Genomic DNA, 21,376 nt, shown 5'->3' with positions numbered 1-21,376 from the left:
TATGGGTCTCTCTCTCCCTCTGTGTGTATGTGTCTATCTCTCCCTATGTGTGTATGGGTCTCTCTCCCTCTGTGTGTATGGGTCTCTCTCTCCCTCTGTATGGTCTCTCTCCCTCTGTGTGTATGGGTCTCTCTCTCCCTGTGTGTATGGGTCTCTCTCTCCCTGTGTGTATGGGTCTCTCTCTCTCCCTCTGTGTGTATGGGTATCTCTCTCCCTCTGTGTGTATGGGTCTCTCTCTCCCTCTGTATGGTCTCTATCTCCCTCTGTGTGTATGGGTCTCTCTCTCCCTGTGTGTATGAGTCTCTCCCCCTCTGTGTATGGGGGTCTCTCTCCCTGTGTGTATGGGTCTCTCTCCCTCTGTGTATGGGTCTCTCTCTCTCCCTCTGTGTATGGGTCTCTCTCTCCCTCTGTGTGTATGGGTCTCTCTCTCCCTGTGTGTATGGGTCTCTCCCCCTCTGTGTATGGGGGTCTCTCTCCCTGTGTGTATGGGTCTCTCTCTCCCTCTGTGTATGGGTCTCTCTCTCTCTCCCTCTGTGTATGAGTCTCTCTCCCTCTGTGTGTATGGGTCTCTCTCTCCCTCTGTGTATGGGTCTCTCTCTCCCTCTGTGTGTATGGGGGTCTCTCTCCCTCTGTGTATGGGTCTCTCTCTCCCTCTGTTGCTCTCGTGTTCTCCCACCTGGAGAACTGTGTGTGCGTCTCCCTCTGTTTCCATCTCTACCCCTCTCTCTCTCTCGGTGTGTGTGTGTTGCCTCCCTTCTGTCCCCCACCTGGTAGGGGGGAGAGAATCTAAAGCTGTGGACTTTGTGGTGATCAGGCCGTCTGTAGTCCACTACATTATTCTATTCCTATGGTTATTTATATTTATAGACTTTACTAGTACTACATACATGGACTTTGTGCTGATGGGCTGTCTGTAGCCTACACTCTAAATGTCTGGCAGCAATGGTTGCCAAATACTACTGTCAAATTACAGTAAAATCAAATAAATGTACAGATGTGAATGAATGAATTTTTTTTTATTTTACGGTCTTATTTACAGACAAATCAAAAACACCTGTGTGGACTTGCAAAAAAATAAATAAAAAATAGATAATCACAAATGTACATAAGGCAAGCTCACACACAAAATCCAAAATCAATGACCGAAAAAAAGGAATAGGCTGAAGCACATGCTTATTTTTGCCTATCCTTTACAAATTCTTAAAAACAAAATATATTTTAATATAAGAAAGAAAAACTTAAAATATGCTGCAAGATATAATTTTTTTTGAAAGAAAAAAACAAATGTTTGATGTTTTACTCAAATCTGTACTCTGAATTATTTGATCCTTTAAGGCTTTTTTAAATCTCCCCTGAGAAGTACACAACTTCACCCCATCACTAAGGCTATTCCATAATTTAACTCCCAAAATTTAAACACATCTAGCTTTTACATTAGTTCTTACCTTTTTACATGTTTTAAGAATACACAACCCTCTTAAATGATACTTTCCTTCTCTTGGTTGAAAGAGACATTGAATAGAAACTGGTAGGCTTTTACTCTTAGCACGAAAAATTATTCCAAGGTTTTTATATACACCATATCTACACATTTTTATGTGCAGGACTTTATGAATAATGGATTTGTCGATTCAAGGTAACTAGCTTTGTTTATTATTCTAATAGCTATTTTCTGTAGTTTAATAATAGGATCTATATTTGTTTTATGAACATTCCCCCAGATCTCAACACAATTATGACATGTATGGCACAACAAGTGAAAAATACAATATATGCAAAAAAAATTAACAGCTCCCTTGTTTTGTACAGAATGCCAACAGATTTGGCTAATTTACCTTTGATATATTGTATATGTGGCTTCCAACAGAGTTTGTGATCTATAATCACACCTAAGAATTTTGTTTCATATATACTCTTTCAATTTCGGTTCCATTTAAATTCAGTTTAATTTCACAGTCGGTAGGAACACCACCAAATACCATCAATTTAGTTTTCATTAAGAGACAACTTATTCCTATCAAACCATTTCTTTAATTTAATCAATTCCCTTTCTACTGTTTTCAATCATTCTTTTATGTGTAGGCTACTACAGGGACACTTGAGGCATTTGAATTGCCAGGGGAAACCATTAATGACAATAATTATAAACATTATTATTATTATTATTATTATTATTATAAACATTTTCCATAATGTATCAATATAGTAATAGTAACACATTTCAATAGCCTACTGGTACAGCTTGCAGTACATGATCATGCTTTTCCATAGCTTGTAAATCGCCTATTAGCCTGATGTTTTTGTAATGTGGCTCTTTCAAAATATATATATATGTATATATATGTTTTGACTTGGCCAAGTCTGAGTACCACTGGTATAATCCATCGACAGGTTTTAGTCCAGACTCCCTGATACATCAGAGTAGGAGCGGGGTGGGATTGTGACCTTGCTCTCACTTCTCATGGTCTCCTGCAGCGTTCAGAAGGGCCCCGTGATTGCTCTCGTAAGGGTTCTCTAGGCGGGACTTGGTGAGGGAGTTGTTGTAAACAGAAGTATCCGTTTCCTCCAGATGCAGGTGCCTCTTCTTGTGTCCGGGGGGCTGCACCCCTACCATCTCCTCGTAGATGGGAGCGTGGGGCTGCGGTTTGACGCGGTCGTGTGCTTTTCTCTGAGAGGAAGACGGAACATAAGGAGATCAGCGGAGGCAGCAGCAAGTAAAATCAAGACTGAACAAAATGTTGAGAGTTGAGATCATGTTATTTCTCAAATTGGCGACTCCCAAGTTAACACGTGACTCTTATGTCCTTTTCAAAACCCAACCGCGCTAGTGGTAGCTTTGATTAGTGATTAGATTAGTGGTTAATCGAAGCAGCAGTCATTTGAACAATAATCCTTATCAAAGAATTTAAAGGAGAACACTGATGTCATTTAGAGGTATATAGCTTATCTACCTATACTGTGTACATCTAGTTTACATTTTACCCATCAATTTGCAATGCATGCCATATGTAATTAGATAATTTAATGTTTACTCATACCCTTTCATTCATTCATGAATTCATGAGAGCCTTCACTCTAATGTACTGTAACAATAACCATGATCTGCAATCTGATTGGCTGAGGTGAGAGCACAGGGCTAGGTGTATCTAGTGTATCTATTAAAACCTAGTCAAAGAAACCAGATCAGGTTAAAACACATTTTTCAATTAAAAACTATGTGATGGCGGTCAGGTGGCGTAACGGAGATTGCGTTCGTCACCAACCCCGGAGCGGCTGGATTCGCCTGTTCGAATCCAGCTCACAGCTCCGGGGTTGTCACCAGCTTGGCTGGCCGTTCACACTAATACAATTGGCAGTATTAGAGGGTGGGAGAAGCTGGCGGGGTGGGTCCGGGTCGTTGTAAACAGCAACTCCTACAGTTCGGTCGGGGCGCCTGCTAAGCGCGGATAGGATCTAAGTGGGATAGTGTGATCCTTCCACACGCTACGCCCTCTCAGTGAGAATCCGCGCTGCCAGGTGAAAAGAAGCGGTTGATTGGCTGGACGTGTGTCAGAGGAAGCACGTGGTAGCCTCCACTCTCCCAGACCGACTGTGGGGGGTAAGTGCGCAGCGACCAGGAAGGGGATTGGGAATTGGCATAACGACTAACATTGGGATGGGAGAAAATCGGAGGAAAAAGGAGGGGGGAAAAGATCAATAAAAATAAAAAAAATAACTATGTGATGAACAATATAAAAAAAAAATTGTAGTGTAATTACTAACCTCAGAAACAAACTGTTCAAACCATGTGGACAGCATGCAATAAAGTAATCTAATTGTCTTTGTTGACCCTTTGTCATGTGGCAGTGAAAGGGTTAACCATTTGGTAGTGTGGTAGTGAAAGGGTTCATCTGGGTATGCACATCTTAAATTTTAATGATTATTACCATCGCTTCACAATTATTTGGTAAAATTTCACCTACTCTGCAAATAACCAGTAGAGCAATGAGGAAGAGGAGCAGCACAGCCACGGCTGATGTCATGGCATAAAGCAGGGTGGCGTAGCTCGTACAGCCACAGTGACCGCCTGTGGAGACACACATATACAGAAAATAAAAACTCCAATGTGACTGACGGACATCTTTCAGCTTCCCCATTCCACTATGAAATATCACAAGTAAATCCTCCATTTCAACAATAATTCAATCCATACACAAACACATTCACTCACATATTAAAGGTGGGTTAAGCAAAAAAAATTTAGAACCATTTTGGTAATATTTGGTGAAATTCTCTTTATTTAACAGCGACCAATAAATCAAATAAAATGTTCACGGTTTGGTTTGTTATAAACGTCAGAGATGTATAGTTATCATACTGCATAGATGTAGTTATCATACTGCATACTTATAATGGACTTTCATATGAAAATAATTTCAACATGTCCAAGCATCCTGAATCATTAAAGCATTACATCAGGCGCAGGAGTGGGTTGTGAGAATTAGACTGTGGTCGTTAGACCCCCCCCTAGCCATGGTCTAATTCTCACAACCCACGACTGCACGGTGGTGTAATGGCTTTTATACAACTGGCGCATTCATCCAACCTTATTGCTATACAATAAACACATTAATTGAAGATTTATTGAAAAAACCATCCGCAGAAAAAGTAGTTCCCAAAAAAATAAAAGAGAAGTTGCCTCCATGTGGAAGCAGCTCGGAAGTGCATCCAACTGTTCTCACTGTCTCTCAACTAAGACATCCAACAAACTAACACATCCAACTGTCTTTCAACTAGACATCCAACAAACTAACACATCCAACTTTTCTTTTGTTTTGAACCTACTTTCTATAGAACTTCATTCTTAGATGCTTCTATAGAAAGTAGGTAAAACAAATTAAAAAGTGTGAGTTCTCTTTGCCCTATAAGAGGGGATTTTTTTTAAACCTACTTTCTATAGAAGCAGCTGGGAGGTGCGCTGTTTTAAGTGAGCATGGATTATTGAATTGATTGAGGCACTCTTTCGAAGTCGCTCTCTTTCGAAGTTGGTTACGGTTAGAGTTTGGAATCAGGGCTGGTGGTCTATCGCCCTGCTCTAAAGACAAACTCTAACCTTAACCAACTTCGAAAGAGAGCGACTACGAAAGAGTGCCTAAACTTAACCAGTTGGAAACAAGGCGGACAGTAATAAAATTAGCAATCAATCAATTCAATAATCCACGCTTACTTAAAACAGCGCACTTCCCAGCTGCTTCTATAGAAAGTAGGTAAAAAATAAATAATAAATTTTTTTGCAATTAATCAATCAATTCACGCAATTTTTATTTTGTTCCACAATGACTCATGACCCATCAATTACATCATCCAACATTGTTTAAGAAACGAACACATTCGCCGTGACAGAATCGTTTTTCATTGAGTCTTTATGACCCTATCACCATATCCTTTCGTAACGTTTACTCTCCGCCATCTTGCTTGCATTTCTAAAAACTCGCATGGCGGAGTGATAGTTATTCGGTTGTGGGCGGGTCCTGGGACCAAGAGCGTGGGGTTATTACAAATACCCACGTGTAACTTGACTGTTTCAGCCAATCAGAATCAAGAAATTTGCATGCCGTTGTATAAAGCCACGTTAATAACGTTTGTAATAAACCAAACCGTTTTGTAAATCGGTTGAAAATTTAGCAAGCTACAGTATGGTTTCAATAGTACATGCACCATAGACATTCATGTTATGAGTGGGCGTGCTGCCTGTGACAAGATGGCCGTCGGTGAACTACGCTGAGTAGTGCCTTGCACCATAGTTATATCTATGGTTTGGCCTGCCAAGAGGTGTTCCCACATGTTCCCTGTGGAAAAGTACCCAAAACCACCTGCTGATCAGAGGCCGGGAAATATTTGTTTTATTCTTTTTTGACCAATTGAGCTTGAAGGAGGCAGTAGAAAACCTTTGTTGCGTATTCAAAGTACAAGCCACCAGGCTTGAAACGTGATGCAGAGCTTGCTCTATTTCAGCTGGACATCTTGCTAATTTCTCCAAAATTGCCTACCCCATTTTAAAATCCAGAATCAAGGAGGGAGGGAAGGTTGGGGGGATGCAAACAAGACAAGTTATTTCATTACTTTTCAATAGTTAGAAAAGCACTATTTTGTTCAAATTACATGTACAGTACACACAAGTTAAAATGCAAAACACAAAAAAAGGTGGTTAGAAGACATTCAACGTTTCCTCTTTAGTGGAAATTGCAGCATAAACCACCAAGCCCCAATATCCTTCCTTTTACAGAACAACAAGGGAAAATAAAGGTATCATCTTATCTCATCTCTATCTACCATTTTGTGTTTATAATACTGGTTGTGGTAGTAAAAACCTATGTATTCATATTTTAATATTAACACTAGCTCTATCATTTCACTAAAAAACAATGCCGATTTATTTTGCACATAAAACATCCAAACATAAAATGTCCAAAAACCGCTCAACAATTTTGCATACATTCATTTAGTTATTGAGAGCAAATTAGTTTGAATATGGCTATTAGTGATGTCATCCCAATCTTATAGGGACTGCTACCTTATTAATTGAATTGAGCTGTAACTAACACAACACAAACTAAATTAATGTGTGTTGCCGTTTAGAGTTTTTAGGTGTGTGAGATTATGTGTAAAATTAAAGTTATTTGGTGACGTTTTTAGTTTTTTCCCCCTCGTGTGTTTTAGCAGTGGTAGAGATGTTGTCGCTGAGGTGGTGTGGCCCCACCTTCGGTGAATGAGAGGAAGTGCCAGTGTTGTGTCGTCTGTCGTCAACCTTGCACTCAACAAAGACAAGCAAGTACCACCTATTATAATGGTCCTATTATAATGGTCCTATTATAATGGTCCTATTATAATGGTCCTATTATAATGGTTAGTTATCAACAGCAGGGGTGTGTGATCATGACAACACAAAAACAGCAGTTCATAGTTCAGACAACGCGTGGGAATATCAGGAGAACAGGAATTGTGTATTAATGACAAAACCGAAACGCAGGTGGTCGGCTTTGCGTCACGGTACAATCACCCCCGTGATGAATGATCAAGTGAAAACCCCAGAGTCGTGGCGTCATGACCCACCTTGCACGGACACATAAAAGACACGTCTCCCTAGACTGCTGCTGCTGTCGGGCCTGTCCGGGACGAGCAGCAGGCAGCTGTAAAAGGCGCTGTCTTCTGGCCGCAGCTGTAGCAGGGTGATGTTGTAGGCCATGCCCTCGGGGCCGGACGCCGTGGACAACTCCAGCCTCTCAGAGGGAAACTCTGAAGAGGGGCTGTGATGGTGGTGCTTGGAATGGTACAACACCTGCACGGGGGTCCTGCCCCGCCACCGTTTCAGAGTCACACCCTCCATGAGCGACCTCTCCCCGTGCGGGGGCAAGCAGGGCAGCACGGCCGAGCCCCCGGAACAGACCTCTACGTGCCTTATTTCCAATGACCCTGGGACAGCTCCAGAGTGAGGGGACAAGAAGGGGTCACTTAGAGGCTGCCTGTGAAGACTTGATGAAGCTAAGTGGGGGTTAGATGAGGGGTGCAGGTGCACTGATTTTAGGGAGGAAGCTGGGGAAGGACGCATGATTAGAGACGAGCACCGTGTGTGATGCGGCTCATCTGAAGTCTCCTCCCAACAGCCCCAACGTCAGACATGGTCAAAAACACACGTTCACTTAATTGAAAGTACACAATGAGCGTTTCATTAATTTCATTTGGTTATATGGGCACTTCCTAAGATGTCAACCCATCTGGTAAAGCATACCTTAAATGTATTGACAATTTCCATACACTTTTTTATAGTAGACTGAGATGCACGGAGAAGTTAACAGCTACGCCGTTTAACCCTTTCACAACCACACCACAGAAGGTTAACCCTTTCACTACCACACTACAGACGGTCTACCTAGAGGGTTAACCTTCTGTATTGTCGCAGTGAAAGGGTTAACCTTCTGTAGTGTGGCAGTGTATGTTCAGAATGATGCTACGAGTGGAAATGACGAACAGGTCCCAATTAACACTTACCAGCTTCATCGACGTGGAGGAAGAATTCATTCTTGCCGGGTATGTGTTCGTCTGCAACCGAGCTGTCGAAAACGAACTCGCAGTAGTATCGGTCTGAGTCCGAGGTCCTCAGGTGAGAGATGCTCACGTTGAGCTGACGAGCGAGGTCCCCGATGACACTAATGCGCTTGTCGTTATCGTTGTCGAGCACCGACGGCTTCTCCCCGGCGAGCATGAACACCACGTTGCTGGGCTTCAGCCACTTGCGTTTCAGATAGACGGCGAGGGGCCTGTCGTTCGTCGGCTCACAGGAGAACATCACAGATTCACCAACATGCCTCTCCACGAACTGAAGGTCACCACCACACACTGAAAACAACACAAATAATACATTCATTACAATGGCAAAGTTGGGGAGGGGCGGGACAGTTTGTTCGCATTTACACAAACTGATTACAATGTAAAAAAATATATATATATTCCGGTATATATATATATATATTAGGCCTGTCCTCGACTAAGGATTTGTATAGTCGAAATTGGCCGAAATCTGCAGATAGTCTGGCAGTCAAGTACCACCCCCCCCCCCTCTCTCTCTCTCTTTGCATTCAACTGAGATTGGCAGTCGACTACGGCTCATTTCGATCGATTAGTCGAGGTCAGCCCTAATATATAGAATGTAATTAGTTATGTGGTTAAAATGCTTTGGAAAAGAAATAGGTGCTTAATGTTACTTAGAAACAGTTAGGAATCATGGTAAAATATATATACATACACAATTTGCAATTACGATTATTTGAACAGTGATGTTCAAATCAGGATTGTGGTTGATAATTCAGTTTAAATAAATTGCTGAATGTAAATAGAAATAGCTGGTCTGTTAACTACTTGTTCTACACACTGGAGGCAAAGTAATCGAGAACTCAGTTGTCATTAACAGAAGCGTGTAATCGGTAACGTGATCTGCACCAGCTATATTTTAAAACGCCCAACCTTGTAATGACGTGACTGAATGTAGCAATCAGTTGCATTCAATCTACCCCAAATTTGGTCAGGTTATAAAAGTATAAATTATTAAAATAATGCTCCAAGTTCTTAGCCTGAGTCATGACAATGAGAGAACAGAATATATTTTTCAGCAATGAAAAACAAGGCCACGTGAGCAAATAACTGCCTGCAATCCACAAAATGCACACACACACACACATACCCAGAGCAAAACTTACCAAACCCAGTGTGTGTGATGAGCAGCATCCACAGACGGGCCAGATGCAGGGTCTTCATCACTGCACCTCCAACACCTCCCCTTGAAGCTCAAAAGTAATGTCTGAGGGAGTGATGTAAACAATGACACCACAAGCAATGACACCGGTGAGGTAGAAGATGATAATGTGGGAGGTGCTATGTAACAACCATCAAATGCACTCACAGCACACACATCCACACGCACACACTCACTTTAAACATACAACTCACTGCAGCACCCACTTTAGTACACCTAAGCACACTTTATATTTATCTGTAAAGAATTTGCACTACAACCCATACCTCATTACACCTTACTGTAAATTATATTGTACCTAAATTGTACCTCATCCCACTTCTGCTTTGCACTGTATAGTATATTGTATGGTAACTCAGTTACTTCTACTCTACATAGAGCATTGTATATATGTATATACTGAAAAATTTTGTCTACGTACTTGACTTCTATTTTATACTTTTATACTTGCTATACTTATTTTATTATCTATTTTTGCCTAGCACAGTCTCTGGAGCGAAACAGAAAGAAGCATTTTGTATAAAAGTATTCTGTACTTCTGTACAACTAATAAAGAAACTTGAACTTGAGGACCTGAAGATCAGAGGGGATTGCTTAATAATGGCAGGAAGGAAAGCAAGAGGAACTCCACCCCAAACCTGATGGCTGTCGGAAGAGGAAGTAGGCAACATCGGTCTCTAACCCTAACTTCAGTCAGTCAGTCCTCCTCACTAATGCAATTTGTTGATTTCTCAATTGGTATGAACTATGAACTGCTTCTGCAAAACAATTGAGATTGTAGCTCGACCAGTAAATTGAGGTATACAGCACTGTTGCACATGCTATCATACAGAGTATATGGGTTGTAGCGGTGGTCAGCCCAATATAATCAAAGTGTAAATGTTACAGTGGTGCATTGGGCGCCAGACAGGCTAAAACCTGTCAATAAATTAAATAAGCAAAATTAAAGCTTACCGTCGTTACCGGCTAGCTCCAGGTAACCTCCACTACAAAAAAACAGCATGTGATAAGGTTTGAATTATTGAAATAAGAGGCAGGCAAACAGTATTCAGTGAAATAATACATACTGTATTCAAAATAATCAAGTGCAAACAGATACATAGAATACAAGTGAAAAGGGGTAATGAGTCAAATAAACAAACAGTCCAGATTGGGGATTGGGTGTGTGCTCATGCTCAGTGAGTGTGTGTGTGGGGGTAGCAGGCTGGGGTAGGCCGAAGTGGGGAGGAGAGCTTGGGGTTGTAGGAGGGAGCTGGGAGAACAGGGACAATGGAGACCTTGAGTGTCAAAGTGCAACGTGGTCAAGTCCGGGTTATTTGGGGTTTTGAAGACAGGTGACAGTTCAGTGAAGTAGTGAAATGAAAAAGGATTGTGTGATAACTTATCCGTCTGTTTCGCTTTAACTTTTTATGTTGCTTTCTTTGCTTACTTCATCAAGCTTGGTCTCTGTCTTTGCTTGTTCTCACTCCACTCTGGTGTCTTGCTCTGCTCCACTTGCTCTGCTCTGCTGCCCATGCTGCAATCAACTCCGCTGAGTCCTGTATGGCAGGGCTATTCAACTAAATTGTTCAGGGGGCCACATTGTTAGAAATCCAAGGGGCCAGGGGCCGGACTGCCACGGCGCCTCCCCGTGCTATGAATATATGTACACTTGACACAACACGCAACCACATTTTCACAACTTTTATTTAACTACATTGCAAAAGTAGTATACTTCTCAAAAAAAGTGCTTCATTTATGTGCCACATCTGCAACATCTCCTGCAAAAAGTGCTTCATTTATGACTGTGCAACAACTGCAACATCTCCTCTTCAACATTTCAATATAAAAATAAAATAAAAAACAAACAAGTGCATGATGTGCATCTGAACATTCTAACTTCAACACTTGAACAAAAAAACACATTTATAGTGCAGCTGAGCTTATGAAAAAGTGCTTCATGTCTGTGCAACAACAGCAAATCACAGCATCTTATCAGCACTTATTGTCCACTCTTAACTCTCAAACATCAGGGGGGTGGGGGGCAGACAGGCCTAGCCTACATACACACATCTAATGAGAGCGATTGCACTTCTTTGACTGGGCAATGGCAGAGAAAGAGGGTTCATAGGAAGTGAGGGCTACCCGCAAACAGTGATGCAAATGCTCATTTGTCAAGGAGGCATGGTTGCTTGTTTTAATGGCATTCATGTGAGAGAAACTGGATTCACAGGTGTATGTTGAGCCAAACATTGTTAGCACAGATATTGCCAGCGTTTTTATTTTGGGGAATGTCTTGACATGAATACACTTTATCCAAAATGTTGTGGTGGATTCATTCTCAAGTGCCTGCTTCAGAGCAGATGATGCTTGCATGTCAATTATTTCAAGTTGCAGGAGACCTTCATCAATGTGAAGCGATGCAAGGAACTCTTGTCCTTTTGTGGAAATAGCAGCTACATTGGCAAATGGGTTGCTCACAAAATGCATCAATTCTCTGGACATGTCAAATTCATCAAATCGACTTGCAAAGTTTTCCCTCAATTTATCAATGAAATCTGTCATTAATTGAGTGACTTTTGGCTCAATTGTGCGTGTTAACGTCGACATGAAAAAAAAAAAGTTAAAAAAAAAAAGAAAAAAGAAAAATTTATTATTGTCATGTAATCTTTGGCGGGCCGGTCAGAATCATCCCGCGGGCCGGATCTGGCCCGCGGGCCGCCAGTTGATGTATGGCAATTAGACTGCCTGCCTTAAAGGGGCAGTGCCAATAGGCTACTCTGCTACAGGGTAGACTATAGTATGAGGTGGGTAGATTGTTATGATTACAGTGTAGGGCCGTTGTAGACAGTGAAAGCAGTATGTAGGTATAAATTGAGTATAGACTAAAAGTTCAGAGTCGTACAGTATGGGTAACAGAGCCTAGGGTGTAGGCAATGGAGTCGGGGGTGTCAATGTGGCACAGAGTTCAGAGAGATGACAGCTGAGGGAAAGAAGCTGTTCCGGAGTCTGCTAAAAAATGACATTCAGTTACAAACAAAACAAGAACCCAGACATTCCTCCAGAGGTTAGTGGTGATACGATTGAAGACATCATTCAAGATGATATCATGACATTTTGAGTAAACTGAGACACAAAGTCCCGGAGGCAGTTTGTTCTGCGGTAGAACATAGAAATCATGCACCCAGTGTAGGCCTAATAGTCTAAGGATTGGGGAACATTTTATATTACAGCCGTTTAAACCAGTCTTATTGTGAATAAACATTTTATGTACTAGGTTAATCAGTTTTCTATAGCACAGCCCATTTTTTCATATTTTCTTTTATCCACTTTTCTCCTTATTTTTCTATTTTTCTCCCATCCCAATTTCGTAATTCCAATTCTCCCCTCCCCTGTCTTGAACGTTGCTAGATTATGCCTCCCACTGGTCGGCTGTAGTGAGGATAGAAGCCTTGCATCACGTGTCCCCTCCGGTACACGAGGAGGCAGCCTGTCGCATCTTTTCACCAGACAGCTCGAACTCTCAGTGGCGAGGAGTAACGCGTGGGAGGTTCACGCTGCCCCCGATACTTCCTGTTTCTGCTGTACAGGCGTCACCCAACCGACCTGTAGGAGTCGCTGTCCACAACGTCCAATCCCCACCCATCGACTTTCCCACCCTCTAACACTGCCAATTGTGTTAGTATGACGACCGGCCAAGCCGGAAGCAACGCCGAGAGCTGGGCTCGATACCAGCATCTCCTGCGTTAGTGGCGAGCGCCTTGCCCACTGCGCCACCCATCCGCCCCCATTTTTTCATATTTATAAATGTCAGGATGTATCCTATTTCTTTTTTTTTATTGATCTTTTTCCCCCTCCATTTTCCTCCGATTTTCTCCCATCCCAATGTTAGTCGTTATGCCAATTCCCAATCCCCTTCCTGGTCGCTGCGCACTTACCCCCCACAGTCAGATCATCTGGGAGAGTGGAGGCTATCACGTGCTTCCTCCGACACACGTCCAGCCAATCAACCGCTTCTTTTCACCTGGCAGCGCGGATATTCTCCGAGAGGGCGTAGCGTGTGGAAGGATCACACTATCCCACTCAGGTCCCATCCGCGCTTAGCAGGCGCCCCGACCGAACCGTAGGAGTCGCTGTTTACAACGACCCGGACCCACCCCGCCAGCTTCTCCCACCCTCTAATACTGCCAATTGTATTAGTGTGAACGGCCAGCCAAGCTGGTGACAACCCCGGAGCTGTGAGCTGGATTCGAACAGGCGAACACAGCTCCGGGGTTGGTGACGAATGCAATCTCCGCTACGCCACCTAACCGCCCTTGGATGTATCCTATTTCAATTATATACAACCAGACCGGTTATATTCATGCTTGATTATTAATATTAGCTTTGTTCTATGTTTAGGCAGCACATTGGTTCTTCAAGATACCAATAGACAATAGACACCAATAGACACAGATCGTCTTTAAATCTTGCAGATTGCGGGGGGGGGGGGGGGCTGTTGTGAATCTGGATCTTCAGATGCTTCCACAAATGTTCAATTGGATTTAAGTCAGGTGATTGACTGGGTCATTCCAACAAGTTGATTTTCTTTCTCTGAAACCAACTGTGAGTTGCCTTTGCTGTTTGCTTTGGATCGTTGTCCTGCTGGAAGGTCCGCCCACGTGTCATCCTCAGCATCCTGGTGGATGGCAGGAGGTTCATCTCAAGAATCTCTCTGTACATGGCTCCATTCATTGATCCTTCAATGCTATGAAGTCTGCCAGTACCACGAAAGGAGAGACAGCCCCACGCCATGATACTGTCTGCCAGTAGAGAGACAGCCCCACACCATGATACTGTCTGCCAGTAGAGGAGAGACAGCCCCACACCATGATACTGTCTGCCAGTAGAGAGACAGCCCCACACCATGATACTGTCTGCCAGTAGAGGAGAGACAGCCCCACACCATGATACTGTCTGCCAGTAGAGGAGAGACAGCCCCACACCATGATACTGTCTGCTAGTAGAGGAGAGACAGCCCCACACCATGATACTGTCTGCCAGTAGAGAGACAGCCCCACACCATGATACTGTCTGCCAGTAGAGGAGAGACAGCCCCACGCCATGATACTGTCTGCCAGTAGAGGAGAGACAGCCCCACACCATGATACTGTCTGCCAGTAGAGAGACAGCCCCACGCCATGATACTGTCTGCCAGTAGAGAGACAGCCCCACACCATGATACTGTCTGCCAGTAGAGAGACAGCCCCACACCATGATACTGTCTGCTAGTAGAGGAGAGACAGCCCCACACCATGATACTGTCTGCCAGTAGAGAGACAGCCCCACACCATGATACTGTCTGCCAGTAGAGAGGAGAGACAGCCCCACACCATGATACTGTCTGCTAGTAGAGAGACAGCCCCACACCATGATACTGTCTGCCAGTAGAGAGGAGAGACAGCCCCACACCATGATACTGTCTGCCAGTAGAGAGACAGCCCCACACCATGATACTGTCTGCCAGTAGAGGAGAGACAGCCCCACACCATGATACTGTCTGCCAGTAGAGAGACAGCCCCACACCATGATACTGTCTGCCAGTAGAGGAGAGACAGCCCCACACCATGATACTGTCTGCCAGTAGAGAGACAGCCCCACACCATGATACTGTCTGCCAGTAGAGAGACAGCCCCACACCATGATACTGTCTGCCAGTAGAGAGACAGCCCCACACCATGATACTGTCTGCCAGTAGAGAGACAGCCCCACACCATGATACTGTCTGCCAGTAGAGAGACAGCCCCACGCCATGATACTGTCTGCCAGTAGAGGAGAGACAGCCCCACACCATGATACTGTCTGCCAGTAGAGGAGAGACAGCCCCACACCATGATACTGTCTGCCAGTAGAGGAGAGACAGCCCCACACCATGATACTGTCTGCCAGTAGAGGAGAGACAGCCCCACACCATGATACTGTCTGCCAGTAGAGGAGACAGCCCCACACCATGATACTGTCTGCCAGTAGAGGAGAGACAGCCCCACACCATGATACTGTCTGCCAGTAGAGGAGAGACAGCCCCACACCATGATACTGTCTGCCAGTAGAGGAGAGACAGCCCCACACCATGATACTGTCTGCCAGTAGAGGAGAGACAGCCCCACACCATGATACTGTCTGCTAGTAGAGAGACAGCCCCACACCATGATACTGTCTGCTAGTAGAGAGACAGCCCCACACCATGATACTGTCTGCTAGTAGAGAGACAGCCCCACACCATGATACTGTCTGCCAGTAGAGGAGAGACAGCCCCACACCATGATACTGTCTGCCAGTAGAGAGACAGCCCCACACCATGATACTGTCTGCCAGTAGAGAGACAGCCCCACACCATGATACTGTCTGCCAGTAGAGAGACAGCCCCACACCATGATACTGTCTGCCAGTAGAGAGGAGAGACAGCCCCACACCATGATACATCCACCTCCAAACTTCACTGTTGGTATAGTGTTATTCGGGTGAAGTGCAGTGCCATTTCTCCTCCAAACATGGTGTGTTGTGTGACAGCCAAAAAGTTAAATGTTTAGGGATGCTCGATATTGGCTTTTTTACCGATACCGATATACCGATATTGTCCAACTCTTAATTTCCGATGCAGGGTCCCCCCCCCCCCCCCCCCCAAAATGGAATAATTTCAGGTAATTAAAATTACATATCTCTTGTTGTGGAATTAACACAACATTATGCATACTTTTGACAATAAATAAAATCAGAATTTGTTCTTACTTGCTTGCCTGGGTAAATAAAGGTTATAGAAATGTAAAAAAATGAAAACCGATACAGATATTTTCCGATATCACATTTTAATGCCGATATCGGCCGATAATATCGGACATCCCTAAAAATGTTAGTCTCATCTGACACAGAGTACATGCTCCCAGTAGTTCACTGGCTTGTCCAAATGTTGTTTGGCAAACTTTAAACAAGCTTCAACATGTCTTTTCTTCAGTAGTGGAGTCTTGGAGGCTGAGTGTGCACAGAGGCCATGGCAGTGGAGTGCATTGCCTTTTGTCCTTTCCGTCAGTTGTACCTGCTGCCTCAAAGTCTTTCTGGAGCTCTTTCCTAGTGGTCCTTGGCTCTTTGGCTACTCTTCTAAGTATCCTTCTGACTCCCTGATCAGACATTTTGCGAGGAGCACCCGTGTGTGGCCGGTTGATGATGGAGTGATGTTGCTTCCACTTACGGATAATGTCCCCAATGGTGCTTACTGGAAGATTCAGAAGTTGGGAAATACATCTTTAACCAATTCCATTTTCATGATTTGCAACAATCTGCTTGTGGAGGTCTTGAGAGCTCTTTTCTTTTACCCATCATTAGATGTTTCTTGTGTGGCACCTTGTGAACAAAAAAAGACGTTTATAGCCCATCAATATATTCTAACCCAGTTGACATTAGCAGATAGGAGGTAGAGTTGCCTCCTAATTAGTTTTGGTTTTCAGCTAGTTCCTTGCCTTTCCTTGCTGTTTTTTCTTAGTGTCCAATACTTTTTTCCTGTTTCATTCCTCTTTATAACACATAACTTTATTTACATATGGACTTTAATGTTTAGATTTCTTGTCTGGATTTCTTTAGTTAATACCAAAGTCTGGTGCAAATTTCACTTGAATACGCTCATTGGAAATACATTTACTGGACAAAATGTTTGTGTTCAATACTTATTTCCCCCACTGTAGATATAGTATCTAGACATATGTAAAAGGACTATGTTCAGGTAAGTACAGAGAGGTGTGGATATACTGTATATGCGAGAGAATAAATATATATAATATAAATGGTATATACAGCATTATTGTACATGCAATCATACAGAGCTATGGGTTATATGCAGGAGTATAATAAGTATAGAGGGGTTATATGTAGGTACATTCAGACAGATATATATGTGATAAATGTAAATATGAGGTATATACAGCACTGTCATATGTGCTATCATACAGAGTATATGGGTAAACTATAGTATGAGGTGGGTAGTTAAGATTATTATGGTTAGTGTAGGGCAGTTGTACAGTGAATGCAGTAGGTAAGTATAAATTAAGTATAGGCAACAGAGGCGTACAGTATGGGTAACAGAGCCCAGGGTGTAGGCGATGGAGTCAGAGTTTATATGGTATGGGGGGGGGGGGCTGTCAACGTGGCAAAGAGTTTAGAGATGACAGCTGAGTCTGCTTGCGTTACAAACCAAACAAGATCCCAGACTTTCCTCCAGAGGTTAGTGGTGGTCTGTTCTCCTGGAAGAGCAAGGGCATCTGTCTGTACGATTGGAGACATCGTTCAAGATGATAATGACATTTGAGCAGTGGTGGAAGTACATGTTATTTTAAGTACAAGTATAAATACCCAGATAAAATAGTACTCTGGTTAAAATCACCCATTCAAAAAAATAAATAAGTATTTGATATTGAATGAACTTGCGTATCAAAAGTAAAAGTATGCATTCTATGTGTGTATTCCAGTGCTTGGGAGCATTCAATCCTCGAACCATTGTTGTCAAGACTTTTGGTTTATTTAATGTAAGGATCAGATCCATGTAAAGGGGTCTAAATCATTTAACAGGTGTTTGTGCTTGTGAGCATGCACAGTTGGCGCAGCTGCCTTTTAAATGTTGGCTGTTGTCATTCTAACTAGAGCACTGACAGGAACACATCGCCTGTTTGTAAAGTAGACTTAATTGAAACTTCATTAACTTGGCTATGTCACCTATAAACACAATGTAATGTATCACGTTGGCTGCTGGCTGCTAATGCAGCCTGCGGATAATATTTGCATGTGCACAGGGTTGTTGGTTATGATTAATTATGATGAATTGAAAATGGGGGACTCTGATGTAAACAAGACGAAAGTCTTTCTCTGGTCTGCATCCCCTTAACAATTGTATGTATTGAGCTGTACCGTACTGTACCCATTCTGCAATCTGTTAATAAAGTTTTCAATCAATCAATCAATTGGTGATGGTGGCTAAATGAATGAATGTTGTGCCTGAATGTTTGCCGCTAGCTTGTGGCTAGGCTAGCGTACTTTGCCGATGGTGCACAGCTGAGCTAGTGTCTGTGGCTTTGCCGGTCCGTCACGGTGAGATTCATGTGGCAGAACTTTGGTGTGTGTGTGGTTTGATTGAATCAGAGCCATCTAAAAGAGAGTTACGACACTTTCATTGAGTTTCATTGTTATCGTGGAATGCGGAAGTGAAGCGCCTTTTTAATCGCGATTAATTGCATGATTGTCCATAGTTTCTTTTATCTACCTTAAACGGATCTTTTTCAAGTTCCAAGTTTTAATACTCTTATCAACATGAGTAAACAAATGCTTGCTTTATGCAGCCATTTAACACAAAAGGATGACCCTCATGCATTGCAAATTTGCATCAAATTCAAAACAGAGTGATGCACAAAATAACTTAAAAGAAAATAATAATTTAAAACAATGAATAAAGTGTGCATGAAATAATAGGGGAAAGAAAACGTTAGGAACTTGTTACATTCACCCACACAAGGGCTGAGTAATCACACACCCCCCCTCTCTCTCTCACACACTCTCCCAGCTCTCTTTCTCTCTTGCCCCTTCTCATCTCTCACCCCCCTCTCTCTCTCTCTATATATCACACACACACACACACACAGTATCAATGAGAGCATCAATAATACACCTGAGTGAAGTCTATCGTGAGTTAAAAAAAATAGTGGCGTTAATAGAATCGGGCGATAACGCGTTAATACCACGTTAACTTTGACAGCCTTAATTTTAATGCATTAGCAGACCACTTATGGATTTAGTCAATAGTGGTATTTTATGTAGCGAGCTTTAGTTAATGTTTATCGTAAGTTAATAGCTTGTTAGATTCTAAATGCAGTTAGCTAACGTTACCATACGTTCGTCAAATGTATATACTCTCTTTTTTAGACTATTTTTGTATCACAAACAATACTGTATTTGTAAATCTGGTATGTCATAAATGTATAGATGTAGCAGTATTGTCTATATGTATGTGTGTACAGTCTCCTCCCCATCATATGTAATCTGTTAGGATCTATGGGTAACAGTACTGTATATTTGCATATCGTATGTCACAAATGTAACAGTACTATATACCTGTATGTCATGCATGTCCCTATGCCATAAATGTCATGATGTCATGTATGTCATATATGTTATGATGAATTGAAAATGGGGGACCCTGATGTAAACAAGACGAACGTCTTTCTCTGGTCTGCATCCCCTTAACAATTGTGTGTATTGAGCTGTACTGTATTCCTATATGCTGTGTAGTAATATACAATGTACAGGTGGTTAAACTGGGTATAAAATATATAAATTAGTACTACTGAATAATAGTTCAGATATATGTACAGAGTTGTAGTATTAGTATGTACAGTGGCCCCCAGCACCTAACCCAATCCATGCGTCTACATTTCTATGGTTGACATTTATGCACATATCCTTAAAAAAAACCTACAAGGTGGAATGTTATTGTCTGAAATTATTTTCACAAATGATTTAATTCATATTAAATATGTTATATATCGACTTACCATTTATGTAGGAGCGGTGGTGAGGCTGGTGGGGTGATGGAGAGGCTGGTGGGGTGATGGAGAGGCTGGTGGGGCGATGGAGAAGCTGGTGGGGCGATGGAGAGGCTGGTGGGGCGATGGAGAAGCTGGTGGGGCGATGGAGAGGCTGGTGGGGCGATGGAGAGGCTGGTGGAGCGATGGAGAGGCTGGTGGGGTGATGGAGAGGCTGGTGGGGTGATGGAGAGGCTGGTGGGGCGATGGAGAAGCTGGTGGGGCGATGGAGAGGCTGGTGGGGCGATGGAGAGGCTGGTGGAGCGATGGAGAGGCTGGTGGGGTGATGGAGAAGCTGGTGGGGCGATGGAGAGGCTGGTGGGGTGATGGAGAGGCTGGTGGAGTGATGGAGAGGCTGGTGGGGTGATGGAGAGGCTGGTGGGGTGATGGAGAGGCTGGTGGGGTGATGGAGAGGCTGGTGGAGTGATGGAGAGGCTGGTGGGGTGATGGAGAGGCTGGTGGGGTGATGGAGAGGCTGGTGGGGCGATGGAGAAGCTGGTGGGGTGATGGAGAGGCTGGTGGAGCGATGGAGAAGCTGGTGGGGTGATGGAGAGGCTGGTGGAGCGATGGAGAGGCTGGTGGAGCGATGGAGAAGCTGGTGGGGTGATGGAGAGGCTGGTGGGGCGATGGAGAAGCTGGTGGGGTGATGGAGAAGCTGGTGGAGCAATGGAGAAGCTGGTGGGGTGATGGAGAGGCTGGTGGGGTGATGGAGAAGCTGGTGGGGTGATGGAGAAGCTGGTGGGGTGATGGAGAAGCTGGTGGGGTGATGGAGAGGCTGGTGGAGCGATGGAGAGGCTGGTGGGGTGATGGAGAAGCTGGTGGGGTGATGGAGAAGCTGGTGGGGTGATGGAGAGCCACGGCAACGATCAAGGTGCTTGTTGTAGGCCTAGATGTTGCTTGGCTTTGCTGGTCCTTTTTTTCCCTTTTCGTCAGGCTTTTACTTCCAAGATGCCCATCGTCGGACAGCACTGTTTTTCTTTCAGCCCGGATGTGCTTTGCTGCGATTCTCAACCTCAGCCTGATGTATCTGTTGGTTCTTTTTTTTTGTACATCATGGCATGAGGGAAGCCTGCTGTCTAACAGCCTAGCCTCTCTCCAGCAAATCCATGGCATTTGGGAGCTCCATGAGGGTGGCACTAGTCTTTGTTCCGAACAGCTCCTCGATTTGCCGGACTAGAACAAAGGCCTCTTGTGACGGCCGACAAAGTGCACCTGGCTTGAATTCTTTCAGCTTCAGTAAAATACTGTGCTCTCCTTCAGGACTCATCATTGTGCTTAATTGCATTTTGGCATTCATCACAAATGTTGGAATATCTCATTACTTTATTCACAATGTAGCCCCTAAGATGGTAGAGAGCACAGGTCTCGGTTTTTGTGGGGTCAGGTGCAGGGCTGCGCTCCATCAGCTCCTTCATTCTGAGACAAGGACTGGGACATGTGCCCTAGCCCCCCACCCAGCCCTGTGCTCCTAGCCCCCCACCCAGCCCTGTGGTCGTCCTGAGGCAGGAGC

The 21,376-nt window shown here is 43.7% G+C and overlaps 1 protein-coding gene across 1 annotated transcript; it reads right to left on the bottom strand.

The window, feature by feature from the left end:
* Positions 1 to 1,001: 1,001 nt before the first annotated feature.
* Positions 1,002 to 9,317, bottom strand: cd7al (cd7 antigen-like). Its single transcript, XM_084318832.1, has 5 exons — positions 9,234 to 9,317; positions 8,029 to 8,376; positions 7,093 to 7,461; positions 3,963 to 4,066; positions 1,002 to 2,668 (listed from the first exon to the last, which is right to left on the bottom strand). The coding sequence occupies exons 1-5, from the start codon at positions 9,289 to 9,291 to the stop codon at positions 2,453 to 2,455; spliced, it is 1,095 nt and encodes a 364-aa protein (XP_084174958.1). The 5' UTR covers positions 9,292 to 9,317; the 3' UTR covers positions 1,002 to 2,452.
* Between the last annotated feature and the right edge of the window lie 12,059 nt (positions 9,318 to 21,376).

The sequence above is a fragment of the Notolepis coatsorum genome (assembly GCF_963971535.1).
Source record: "Notolepis coatsorum genome assembly, chromosome: 7".
Lineage (NCBI taxonomy): Eukaryota > Metazoa > Chordata > Actinopteri > Aulopiformes > Paralepididae > Notolepis > Notolepis coatsorum.
Note: the sequence above shows the minus strand (reverse complement) of the source record. Positions and strands in the feature narration are given on the sequence as shown.